At 40.1% G+C, this 13150-nt stretch overlaps 2 protein-coding genes across 2 annotated transcripts; one reads left to right on the top strand and one right to left on the bottom strand.

Moving 5' to 3' along the window:
• Positions 1–905: 905 nt before the first annotated feature.
• phykpl (5-phosphohydroxy-L-lysine phospho-lyase) lies at positions 906–8349 on the top strand. The gene is made up of 13 exons (XM_020622557.1): positions 906–1047; positions 1768–1886; positions 2014–2173; positions 2262–2336; positions 2421–2508; positions 2598–2714; positions 2844–2926; positions 3007–3232; positions 3515–3669; positions 6519–6608; positions 6745–6878; positions 7036–7080; positions 7442–8349. The coding sequence occupies exons 1-12, from the start codon at positions 989–991 to the stop codon at positions 7077–7079; spliced, it is 1350 nt and encodes a 449-aa protein (XP_020478213.1). The 5' UTR covers positions 906–988; the 3' UTR covers position 7080; positions 7442–8349.
• hnrnpaba (heterogeneous nuclear ribonucleoprotein A/Ba) lies at positions 8022–13144 on the bottom strand. Its single transcript, XM_020622558.1, has 9 exons — positions 13102–13144; positions 12464–12693; positions 10300–10468; positions 10045–10203; positions 9815–9946; positions 9610–9700; positions 9296–9451; positions 9109–9197; positions 8022–8672 (listed from the first exon to the last, which is right to left on the bottom strand). The coding sequence occupies exons 2-8, from the start codon at positions 12676–12678 to the stop codon at positions 9124–9126; spliced, it is 996 nt and encodes a 331-aa protein (XP_020478214.1). The 5' UTR covers positions 12679–12693; positions 13102–13144; the 3' UTR covers positions 8022–8672; positions 9109–9123.
• Positions 13145–13150: the final 6 nt, after the last annotated feature.

Raw genomic sequence — 13150 nt, 5'->3', positions numbered from 1 at the left:
TTCATACACATGTATTCTGTCTTACCACGACTGACTTTCATTCCTCTTCTTTCCAGAGCAGACCTCCACCTTTCCAGGTGTTCCTCCATGTGCTCTCTGCTCTCACTACAGATCACAATGTCATCCACAAACATCATTGTCCAGGGAGATTCCTGTCTGACCTCATCTGTCAACCTGTCCATCACCATAGCAAACAAGAAGAAACTCAAAGCCGATCCTTGATGTAGCCCCACCTCCACCTTGAACTCCTCTGTCTGACCTACAGCGCATCTCACTACTGTCGTACTCCTCTCATACATATCCGGAACTACTCTGATGTACTTCTGTGCCACTCCTGACATCCTCATACAGTACCATAGCTCCTCACTTGTCACTCTGCCATACGCTTTCTCTAAATCTACAAAGACGCAATGCAGCTCCTTCTGACCATCTCTGTACTTCTCTATTAACATTCTCAGGGCAAAAATGGCATCAGTAGTGCTCTTTCTGGGCATGAAGCCATACTGCTGCTCAAGCTATTCTGCTGCTCACAGATATCCACTTCCTTTCTTAGCCTAGCTTCCACTACTCCCATAGCTTCATTGTGTGGCTCATCAACTTTATACCTCTGTAGTTGCTACAACTCTGCACATCACCCTTGTTCTTAAAGATCGGCACTAGAACACTTCTCTTCCATTCCTCAGGCATCGTCTCAAAATCCCGTTTAACAAACTAGATAGAAACTCCACAAATAATAGCCTAATTGTTGATGCATTATTCAGTAAATAACATCTAATCTTGCAGCTGGTAAAAAATTGTCTAATTTTAAATACTTTTTATGCTTATATGTTGAATTACTGCTGGGTAGCTTATAAATCCAGAGATAAAGTAAACTTTCTACACTCCTCGCCAATTGGTGGCAGTAATGCACCAAATGGTTGTTTGCCAAACCTCACACTGAAGTAGAGGAAGAAGAAGAAAAAAGAAAAAGAAAAAGAAAAAAGCGACCATGGCACTTCAAAAACTGAAGAAAGAAGAAACTCTGGCAATGAGGAACCGATTTATTGGGTATTTCGAAGCGAAACTGACTATTTATCGTTTTCATGGTGCTAACTAGTGATGGAGAGATGACGCCGTGTTGAAGCATTGATTTTAACCAAACAATTGTTCATACGTGGCAACGAAATCGCTTAGTGGTCGAAAGATGGTAGGGTTAAAATTAGCACTCTCGGATTACTTTAAACCACTAGGTGTTGTAGTTCCACCCTAGTAAGTTAAACAGTCGACAGCGTATTCACGGCGTGTGAGTATTTACAATGAAGTGATTGTATTTACAATCTATTGTACTGGGCAGTTATTGCACTGAGGCTGTTTGCTGTGTCCTGTTAAACAAATGCCAATGCTGACAAATGGATTAGCTGTTCATGAGAGTGATGGCCTGTAGCAGCGTTCAGAGAGGAGAAGTTCAAACAGTTTATGTCCAGGAGTGTTTTATCTGCAGCCTGAACTGTCCATTCGGGCTGTACACTTAGAACTAAAGCTGTTCGGTTGCTGAACCAAACCAGACAGTGACAGATGTGCAGAGAACAGACTTTGTGATTCCATTGTAAAATTGTATCAGCAGCTCCTGGGGCAGGTTGAATTTGCTGTGCTGGTGCAGGAAGTACATCTACATCACTAGTGTTAGCTAATAGTCAAATTGTACAGAGCATGCTGTCATGAAGGTGCCTGCAGAAAGGCACATATTACTGACATGTATGGCAATTCATTGAATTCCTTTTCTTACAGGAAGTCATGTAGACTCTTTTATCCAGATAACCCTGTGAAAATAGTAAGAGCAAGAGGACAATATCTATTTGATGAAAATGGCAAGCGCTATCTGGACTGCATCAGTAATGTTCATCAAGGTAAAACATTTATCATCCAGTGCATAGTCCACATTGACTTTCTGCCTATAAAAAGTATATTACACCCTGCCTCATAAAATGTTTTGATAAGTTAGTAACAACCAGTATGTTTTTTTTTTTATTGCAGTGGGCCATTGTCACCCCAGTATTACAAAAGCTGCAGCAGCACAAATGGAACTCCTGAATACAAATACACGATTCCTGCATGACAACATAATCATGTATGCAAAGCGCCTGGCTGCCACCCTTCCTGAGAAACTGTGTGTCTTCTACTTTGTTAATTCTGGGTAAGTAGCACTTTTTAATACTCCCACAGTACCACAGGATGGTGTTCCTGATGTACCATTCCGGTGATTTTACATCTCCCCTTTACAGTTCAGAAGCCAATGATCTTGCCCTACGATTGGCACAGCAGTACACAAAACATGAGGATGTAATTGTGCTTGACCAGTAAGTATTCTGTTCTAATGCAACACTTCGGCCCTGTGACAACACACATGCTATCAATTAAAAATAACTCTTCTTTTATACTAGTGCTTACCATGGGCATCTAATGTCCCTCATCGACATTAGTCCTTACAAGTTCAGGAAACTGGCAGGACAGAAAGAATGGGTTCATGTGGTGTGTAAAGTTATACAGCTATTATTAAAAAAATTGCTGACCAATAGCAGACTCCTGCCTATCTGAAAGAATGTGTTTCATCCTCCTAGGCACCCCTACCAGACACCTACAGAGGCATATACAGGGAGAATCACTCAAACCCAGGCCAAGCATATGCCGAGACTGTAAAAGACCTAATTGAGGAGGTGCACAGGAAAGGTCGCAAGGTACGCTTCACAGTTTCATGCAGCCTGAAAAAAATCAGCAACATTCAAAACATCATTATACAGAATCACTCAGATTAATGCTGTAATGCACATTATCAGTTTATGAAAAATATCTCTTTTGTCTTGTAGATTTCTGCCTTTATTGCTGAATCATTACCTGGTGTTGGGGGGCACATAATCTTGCCTCAAGGATACTTAACTAAAGTTGCAGAGTGAGTAGTGACTCAATTTTCAGGTCCTCTTTGCTCAGCCACATTGGTGACTTGGTACATCTCCTGCCTGCTCTCCACAGTTATGTGCACTCAGCTGGTGGCGTGTTTGTGGCAGATGAGGTGCAGACAGGTTTTGGACGTGTGGGAAGTCATTTCTGGGCTTTTCAGCTGGAGGGAGAGGGTTTCTGTCCTGACATAGTGACCATGGGCAAACCAATGGGCAATGGGCATCCGCTGGCATGTGTGGCAACCACTGTGGAGATAGCTGGAGCGTTCACAGACAACGGTGTAGAGTACTTCAATACGGTGAATATACAGTAGCTTCAATATAATATAAATGAATGCTCAGTCAAGTTGGCATCTAGGTTTTCACAGCTGTAGAGACAGCCTGATGCCTGCAACAAAAAATGATTTCATAATACTATGATTAAATGAGTATCAGTTACATAAAGATGGGCTCTTCTTAAGTAAAAAAAAAAAAAAAAAAAGTGCTGCAAAATAATATTAGTTAAAAATCTGTTTGTACTGGCTATTGCTAAACATGCATGTCAAGATGAATTAATTTGTCTTTTCTCCAACTTCATACAGTTCGGAGGGAATCCAGTGTCGTGTGCAATTGGCCTGGCAGTGCTTGATGTAATAGAGATGGAGGACCTAAGAGGAAACGCCATGCGAGTGGGAGCACATCTTAAAGATTTGCTCACCAAGCTACAAACACGACATCAAATAATTGGCAATGTCAGGTAAGGATGCAGTGACTAGTGCGATCGGGCTCATGAAGGCGAATGCTGTTCTGCTGTGGTAATCCATAGGATGAAGTCACTTTTGAAAAGCAAAAAACTCATAAAAGCAAATGCTAAATAAAGTTGCTCCAAAAAACAGAGGCATGGTGGCAATTTTCTAAAGCTTTCGGTTTTACTTTAAAACCATCTTTAGGAGCAGGCAAGAATGCTAGAGCAACAGCAGCTAATGAAAGACAGGGGCCTGTACCACGGAGCAAGTTTAGTGGCTTATCCAGCAAACTTTGGGCTCAGCTCAGGTCTTTTGGTACCACAAACCTGGCTCACTTTTAATCAGGCTAGATCACCACAGTAACTTATGCTGCTCTAGAACAGGTTAACTTCAAAGGATCAAATCAGGACTTGTCAACAGTCTGAACAGTGACCAATCAGATCACTAGAAAAAAATGAGTGATCATTCCTACAGAATCCTGAAAGGGACAAAAGAGTTCACATAATGTGATAAACGATAAATATTTCTATAGAGCAATCATATTGTTGTGATGTTTCAGACATTCATGGGTCACTCTGTTTTACAGCAGTTTCTAAAAGACTGAGGGAGTCTACAGTCTCTATGATCATCAATGCTGTATTTTAAATGGACAGTTTTTTTTTATTCCCAACTGAATTTATGTCTGCATTTGTACAAGCTTCTACCCTTGCAGCTAGAATAACATGAAGAGATTCTGTAATGATATATTTTTTTAATTTGGAAAAAATCTATATATTGTTAAATATTTCCCATGACTATAAATATAAAAAAAACATATGACTTTAGGTGTAACTCCTCTTCACTGTCCTTTTCTCTCCACCCTGGCAGCAGTGTTTTTTTTTTCCCTTAACACATGTTCACAATAGTTTGTCAGTGGACAAGGGACAGAAATAGAGCTACTTATTTAAGAAGACCCTTAAAATAACACTGTGGTAAATATGGTATATTCTTAGTCTTTCCATAATATTTGAAAGTTTATTTTTCCTAACATTCCAATGGCTTCTTATTCTATTCTAATTATGTGACCACAGCCTATTGTTCACAGTTCAGCCGCTCTGACGTCACTTCTTGCTCCCTCTCTAAACGATTTTCCTTGTGGGTATCACTGTTCCATGATCTCATATTATATTCAGTAGTTCATCCATGGTTCTGGCAATGTTGCTTCTTATTAACAACTCTGCCTCTTTTACATGAAAATGCTGCTAGACTGACAGGAGAGCCCAGTTCATAACTGGCTTTGTAGTGCCAATGTCATTCTCAGTGAAGCTAGATAACCCACGAGAGAGCCAGACTTAGTTGAACTTGTTTTGTGGTACAGGATTCTGGTAACAGATTCAATCTTTCAGGAAGTTCTACTCTGTTGTTAGTTTAATTTCCATGCGTGATGTCATGTGTTCACACGTGGCACTGTCTTTTTGAGTGATCACTTAATATGGAAATCAGACAGTGCTCAGTTTTACTTGTAAGATCAGCATTGCATCCTGGACACTTGAAATGATAAACAGAACTTCTGAACACTTTAGGTGATCTTTGTTCTATGTAAAATAAGAAATCTTGGGAGTCTCATATTTTTATAAACTCACTCTAGATTTTTCTTTATTTTTGAGAGACATCTTTTCAGGATTTGTTCTCAAAATTTTCCAGTAAAAGCTGTTTGGATAATATTGTGGACAAGTCTGAGTTAGTGCTGCTGTCTTCTCTCATGCTGTGTATACCTGTGACATTGCAGGCGTGCAACCAGCTGGCACACCTGGTATTAATTAGCTGCTGTTGCTGTGGCATTTTTGCCTGCTCCTGAAGATAGATTTAAAGTAAAAGTGAAAGCTTTAAAAAATTGCCACCATGCCTCTGTCCTTTTTTGGAGTAGCTTTACTCTTAAATGGGTTGAACATTAGTGGATCTCCCTGTTTTTGGAACAAATGCTACTTTGTTTACAGATATATCATTAAAATGCAAACAAGAAATCATTAATTTATAATGACCATCTATCACTAATTAAAGCTCTTACACGCCCTTGGTACGTGCACACAGCTGTTTCCACTTATCTTGGCTGATTAGATGCCTCGTCTCACTTGTATCTCGGCTATGCAGGGCCTGTGAGCAGCTGATGCATCTTGTAACTATTGCACTGACTTCACACTGTAGACGAGCTATGTCAATTCAAAATAAGGTTATAAGTATGAAAAAATTATAACCTTAAAAAGCCATTATTCCCACACAAATAATTTTCCCACTTGTGTATTATGCTGTACAGCAGTGATTTTGACTTGTCATTGCAGGAACAGCACAGGTATTACTAACATTAATAACGTATCCCAGGTAAGCAGTAATGGCAAAACCTCCCTTAAATCTGGGCATTAATTCTATTTATAGTTTTGCTTTTCCTAATGTGATGTCAAAATGTCACTTGGTCTTCCTCAGCTGAAAGAAAACTTCTATTTGGCTTTTATTATAACATTAAACAAACTGAGGCAGATTTAGAAAAAAAAAAATAGTAACATTTTGAAAACATACCATGGAGTGACCTTGTTTAGTAACAAAAAAAATGTTTTCCAAATTAATTGTTAATCCATAGATATCTACAACTAATTTCCTTAAAATTCTCTTCACTCAGTTATTCAGGAAATTGCTTTAAAATTAAGTAATTGTCGTACATAATGCAAATGTGACATAACCTGTGTATTAGCACTGACCTTTGTTCATGAGACATTAAGATAAGCACATCTAGACAGATGCCACTGTGACACATAAAGTTCATACAGTGTAGTCTCAAAGGTTGCTGATGGAACATTAATATGTCTCTCTCCCAACTTTATTACAGAGGTGTCGGGCTGTTTCTGGGCCTGGAGCTCGTTACAGACAGAGAGCAGAAGACACCTGCTACAAAAACAGCAGCATGGGTGGTAAAGAGGTATGGGACAATACAGTAATTCGGGTATTCAAATTTATAGTGCTCCCTTTTTTGTGCCAAGAAAGAAACCTATGCCTTTAACTTATTTTTGTATACACTGACCCTGTGACTTAACTTACTGTTCCTTTTGTACCAGGATGAAAGAGGAACATCAAATTGTTGTCAGTACCGACGGTCCTTGGGACAATGTCTTAAAATTTAAACCTCCTATGTGCTTCAGTATGGAGGATGCAGAACTTGTGGCAAAGTGCATTGACCATATCCTCACAGGTTAGTTACACAAACACCACCTTCACACTAGAGCTGTTAGGATTTCTACTCAACACTTGCTGTAATAGGAGTAAAACTGAACAGTGTAAAAGGTGCCTAAAGTAATTTTTCACTCATTTAAGTGCAGAGTTACACTAACTTTTAATTGTTCTCACAGACATGGAAGCCAATGACCTTAAACTGGAAAAGGAAGACATCTAAGGTTTGGTAAACCTGTAAAAAAACTTTTAATTGCATCAGAAATTGTCAAATGGTCACATTCATAGAGTTCAGAGGTAGAAATAGGAATGTCTAGAGATCAAACAAGTCCATTCATTTCACTTGGCAGAACATGTTGCCGCTTTCTACTCAACATTTGACCACTGTGGGGACATGCTTTTTTTTGCAATGGACGAAACGTCTGACATAACTGTTTGTCTACATTTTTGTATCAAAATTTAAATCTAGTTCATATTCAAGTTGTGACAGAAGATGATAAATGAAAGTGAAGAATGCTCTGTTTGATCTTGGTCAACCTACAACTAATATATATATTTATATATATATATTTTTTTATCCTCCAGGTGTTCAATGCCAATTTATACTATCACTGCAGCGGACGGAGGAGATACACGCTGTCATTTCTCTGGTGAAAAGCAGCCACTTGAAGACAATCATATTTAGTGATCTACAGCACATCATTACCACCTGAGAGGCAGCCGATCTACATGATGACACTAATGAACATCCACAAAGACTGTGTTTTAAAATCAAGAAGAAAAATTTAAATTTTAATCCTGATTCTTGTTCTCTTACCCACAGGTGCAACATTTAATACTGATCAGCAACATGTTCTCATCACAACATAATGACTGAGATAAGCACTTACCAGGCTACTAGCTTTAACTCCTGGACAAATTCACAAAAATGCTCAAGTATCGCAGTTTCACATCTAGTGGGGTAGGTATTAAGACTCATCGAGTTATCCTGCAGGTAGTGCAGCCCTGTCCCACAGCTTCTCAAAGAGGAGTCCGTAGAGATGTTTTAACGTTACTCAAGAAAAACAAGCAAGCCATTTAACAGTACAAAACATTTAACATTAACTTTACAAATAATAACAGAAAGATCCATGTGTAATATAAACCAAAATTTTATTTCTACCAATTTGCCCAAGACACTAGAAGAATGAGTTTCCAGTGAGAGAGGAGTAACCTCTTACATTAACAGGCTTGCATTCAGTTGAATAACACTAGTAAAGCCACTTAAAATTGCAGACATGATTGGGGAAGGATCTAAGGATCTTAAAAGAAAAAAAAAAAAAAGCTGGTTGTCTACTAGGCCATCGGCAAACATTCTCTTGACACACAATGAACTCTGATTAGTTGAAATCAATTATTTTACCTCACCCCACATCTGAAGCCATGCAGCTTGCATCCAACACTCAGCATGGCAGAAAATAAGATCTTGAAACAGCTTAAAAAACAAAACAAAACAACTCGTTTTTATTTGTGAGCTTTAAAAGCTCTTTTCTGCCTGTCTGTAAACCCAGTAGACGTAAAAATACAACCATACAATACATTAGATTCAAAAAGGTACCAAAAAGTACAGCAAAAATAACACTTCCATCAGTGGAAATGTAAATGACACAAAACAATATAAAATAAAAGTGGAAAAGTGACATTTGCTTCCCCAGTTCCTCACTTGATCTGTACAAATGGAGCATGAGTCCAAATTTCTGCCAACTCCAATCGAAAAGCCAGAGCCCATGTTCGCTGTGGTCAGACCATGGATCTCTTTTTCTTACTTACTTTATACCTTAAAAGAAAAACACGTTGCTTAACGTTACTGAGAATAAACCAAATGTGGCATGCAGTTATACAAAGACACAGGTGCATGAATGAGGCGGACAGGTCAGTGAATGAACAGACACATTGGGGAGGGGGTGGAACACGACAGCTATCCCCTACATATAGCACCCTGGTGGAAGGTGAAGCGGTCCTTATTTCTATTCTCAGTCGCCACCAACTCGACCCTTACTGATCAAGTAGTGTTTCTAGAGATGCATCTTAAGATGGCTGACAGGCTGAATGAATCCATCTTTAATGATCACACACCCAACAACACAGCCTACCCTGACCCCACCACAGTGGCTTGGATGGATTTAGAGTAGATGGAGATCTTTGGGGTCAAAAAGGCACCAATGGTTACAGCTACGTTCTCATACTACCACAGATGATGCCAAAATGCATACCTGCACTATGTGTGATCAGTATGGCTTGTAGCTACTCTGGTGGCCTCCACGGAGTCTTGGGGTTTTCCCATAGCTTGTATTGCCCTGGTCTGGAGGACAAGAAAAAAACGGACTGAGTTCTTCTGTATAACAAGGAGGACCAAGAAAATAGTTTTTTTTTCTTTCCCTGGGGGCACTTATCGCTTACTGTAATCGTAGCCACCCCCATAGCCGTAATAACCAGCAGAGTAGTCATAGTTGCCATATCCACCATATCCGTAGCCTTGCTGTCCGTAGCCATAGTTCGGGTTGTATCCTTGGTTCCAGTAGTTGTTATAGCCTTGATTCCAGTTCTGGCCCTGGCCTAGCAACAACAGGTGAAGCCAATGTCACAACTCTCCAGCATACAGGGCCCAGGCACTTAATCCACATAAATTTAAGTTTATGAATGGAAGTAGATTTTTAAAAAAAAAAAAAAAAGAAAAAAAAAATTTTGTTGCTGTACACACAAAAGGTGCTTACCTCCACGGCCTCTACCACGTCCTCCGTATCCACGCGCACCATACTGCTGCTGCTGGTAGACCTCTTTGGGTTGGGCTATTTTAATTTCACACTGAAACAGCACACAAGACCATTACCATGAAGAGTACATCTGCTTTTACCAAAATGACAGGAAACATTATATGTAGTTGAAACTGGGTACAAAGTGTGTGACAGGATGCCTTACCTTGCTTCCGCCGACATTATGGTATTTTTTCTCCATAACTTTCTTGACGGGAGCCTCGTCTTTATATGTGATGAATACGAATCCCCTCCTCTTTTCTGTCTTTGGATCTTGTGGAAGCTCAATGGTCTCAATCTACACCATGGGGAAAAAAAACAAACAAAAAACATCTGAGGCAGCAATATAAACACCCAGTGAATTAACACACTGACAAAACCCAGTGAATATCATACCTCTCCAAATGTCCCAAAATACTCTTGAATCACTTCCTTTGAAGTGTCGGGGTTAAGGCCTCCCACAAAGATTTTCTTGACTGGATCCTTCTTCATGGCCATGGCCTTCTTAGGGTCAATCTGTCGGCCATCTAGCCTGTGCTCCTTCTGTTCGAGAACCTTAAAAAAAATATATATATATAAATATAATAACGCATAAAAAAATGCCTAACATTAATATTCCTTATGCACTAAAATAGTTGCTTCCATGCTCACCTTGTCTACACTGGCTGCATCTTTAAAAAGAATGAAGCCGAAGCCTCTTGACCGGCCTGTCTGCTGGTCCATCTTTATAGTGCAGTCTGTCACCTCACCAAATTTAGAGAAGTAATCCTTAAGATCCTTCTTGCTGGTGTCCCAGCTGAGACCACCAACAAACATTTTCCTAGGCACAACAAGAGGGAAAAGGTACATATTTATAGCAGCAGCACTACTCCAACTTTATATCTATACAGACAACACACAATTAGGCCACAGGGTGGGGGGGCAATTCATCTCACTTCACTGACTTTGTACTAAGTGAAGGCACCTCTTTGGTGTTTTTACAAAAACCTGAAAAATGTCTAAAATCTGCTATGTGGTATGATGCACTACCAAAAGGCAAATAAACCAGAGGTATAGTTTTACAAGACAAGGAAAAGAAAAAAAATCTTGAGAGATAAATGTAAGGCATTAGCAGGAAGAATGGGAGTAGCTTGCTAACATTCTAACAGCTGACTTGTCCCATGATCATTTTAGTCATCAACTGCACCCCAATAACACCAATTTTCCTCCCTCATGCTATGTCCTAGCAAGTTAATGTAGTTAGTTAAGGATGCTGCAAACATACCAAGATGCTTGCCACACACAGACCTAGTTGGCGTTCAGACTGATCCATTTCCAGTCCGGGAGTTTCCATTGTGCTTTGGTTAGTCATGTTAACATAGCCTAATCTATCTCAGCACCAATTCTACCACCAATATGTTGGCACTGATAATAAAAAAAAAAAAAAGTTTGACATCAAGCACTAACGAAAATGCAAGGCGTGTCATTATGGTGCGTTAATGATGGCCCAAATCGGACAGTGAATAGCAATGAATGCTCATGCTAACAAGGTAAACAAAGGAGCCCTCTTCCTGTGGGCGCACACATCACGATCATACTCCATACAGCTCCTTTGCTGGGTAATGTTACTATCCGCAGTGAATAGTAACATGAAGCTGAACCAGATCCGACTTTTTTGTTGCAAGAGTAGTATTGTTTTTCCAAGCCCCCTGCGGTGAATGCAATCTCCCATAGAAATTAATGGAGAGCGAGCTTCATTTTTTTTCCACACCTTTGAAACTCCAGAACATGGTTATACTGTCAGGATTCATGTTTCCCCATTGTTTCTGCTAATGCCTTACATCTTAATCTACTTTGTCATCTTAAGGCTTCAGGGTTTTAATGTTTGGCAGCTTTTAAAACTCTAACTCTGTGTTCTTTGTCTTGTTGGTAGTGCATCCTACCACAAAGTTGATTTTACAAATTTTTCATTTTTGTGTAAAATATTTGTCTAAGAGATGCCTTTACCCAGTACAATGTCAAGAGTCCCAGAGAGGTCATGTGGTAGAAAAAACAAAATGTGGGTGAGAATCTGTGCACACAGATTAGTAAACTGAGCACATGGATTGCTAACCCAGATGCGATGTAGCCTGTCACATGGATTTTAAACCATTTCATTTTGATCTTGGACTAAGATATATGTATATACTTCCAGTTTTGGCCTGAAGAAGCCTCTAATACAATATCACACAAAGGGGATCAAACCATTTTCACTCAATAACATGAGCCACATAATGACAGCAGCATAAACTCATGATTGTGTTTGTGGGAGTTGGACTAGTTAGTGAGGGACTTTGCTTGCCAGCGCTGTTGTCAGGTCCTCAGTGTTCTTTTGTTGTGTATAGGCTACTTTGTTATTTGTAGGCTAACAGGCTACACTGCAGCCGGTTTAGTAATCTGTGACGACAGTTTAGACCTCAGGTCAAAACTACTGCCCACTGATTCTCACCAAAAGATTTTTTCTAACCAGATGACCCCTCAAGGGAGGGGGAGGGGGGTGATTGAACACACCGTTCCTGAGCATCTGTTGCTATAGCTTCACAATGTTACAAGTGTAACGCGGTTTATTGAAAATCGCTTTAGGACCACAGCCCACACCTTGTAGCCACAGTTGCTCATATTAAAATACAGGTTAGATCTAATCCATGCTCTAGCGCCCATCCCCCCTCCGCTCTGCACATGGCTCCAACAAAGGCCGATGAACAAAGAAACATGGCAAACCAGGAGTGCGTATTAGAACTGTCGGTTTCATAAAAAAGGAGGGGAAATGATCCCATCGCGTCATTTTTACACTCACCCCGCATCCTCCTCGCCTTTGCTGGCGTCGATCTGGCCGCCCTCCGTGCCCCCGTCTGGCGAATTTCCGTCCTCGTCAGGCCCAGCGCCCTCTCCGCAGTCATTCACCGCGCTGTCGTCGTTTCCCTCCTCGATGAGGTCGGCTCCATTAAAATCATCGTCGACTTCGTGACCGTTTTCTGACGTTTCCATATGCTGCAGCTCCATCTCAGACATTTTGCACTATTATACCTGAAACAGGAGGGGAAATAATTAACTTGGGTTCTAAAATCACGCTGATTATAATCCGTCATGCTGTATATGCTTCGCCATTTACATGGTGCCAACAGATGGATTTCCCACCATTTTGGCCGGCACGACCGCCCTGCATACATTCATAGCAAACCGTATTTGGTGCAAAGTGCCAGCAAATGGCAAGAGTAACGTCTATTTGCAAGATATAGTAATCGCCCAGCGGTACATTACTAGCAAAGATTAGAAAGTGCAACCATCTGCATCGCACTGATAAACCAAGCCTAGATTGTACAACTCCAATGCGCAGTTACGTAATGCATAGGCCCATATTTTCTATTTATTTTAGATATTTGATCTACACCTATCAAAACATTAACGAAAACCTACAACAATCACAATACTTACGTGACAATATAATGTAAAAAGAAAAACAAGGGTAACAAAGTACAAAAAT

This window comes from Monopterus albus, unplaced genomic scaffold (assembly GCF_001952655.1).
Source record: "Monopterus albus unplaced genomic scaffold, M_albus_1.0 scaffold282.1, whole genome shotgun sequence".
In the NCBI taxonomy this organism is placed as follows: domain Eukaryota; kingdom Metazoa; phylum Chordata; class Actinopteri; order Synbranchiformes; family Synbranchidae; genus Monopterus; species Monopterus albus.
This window is presented reverse-complemented; position numbering and strand designations above follow the sequence as displayed.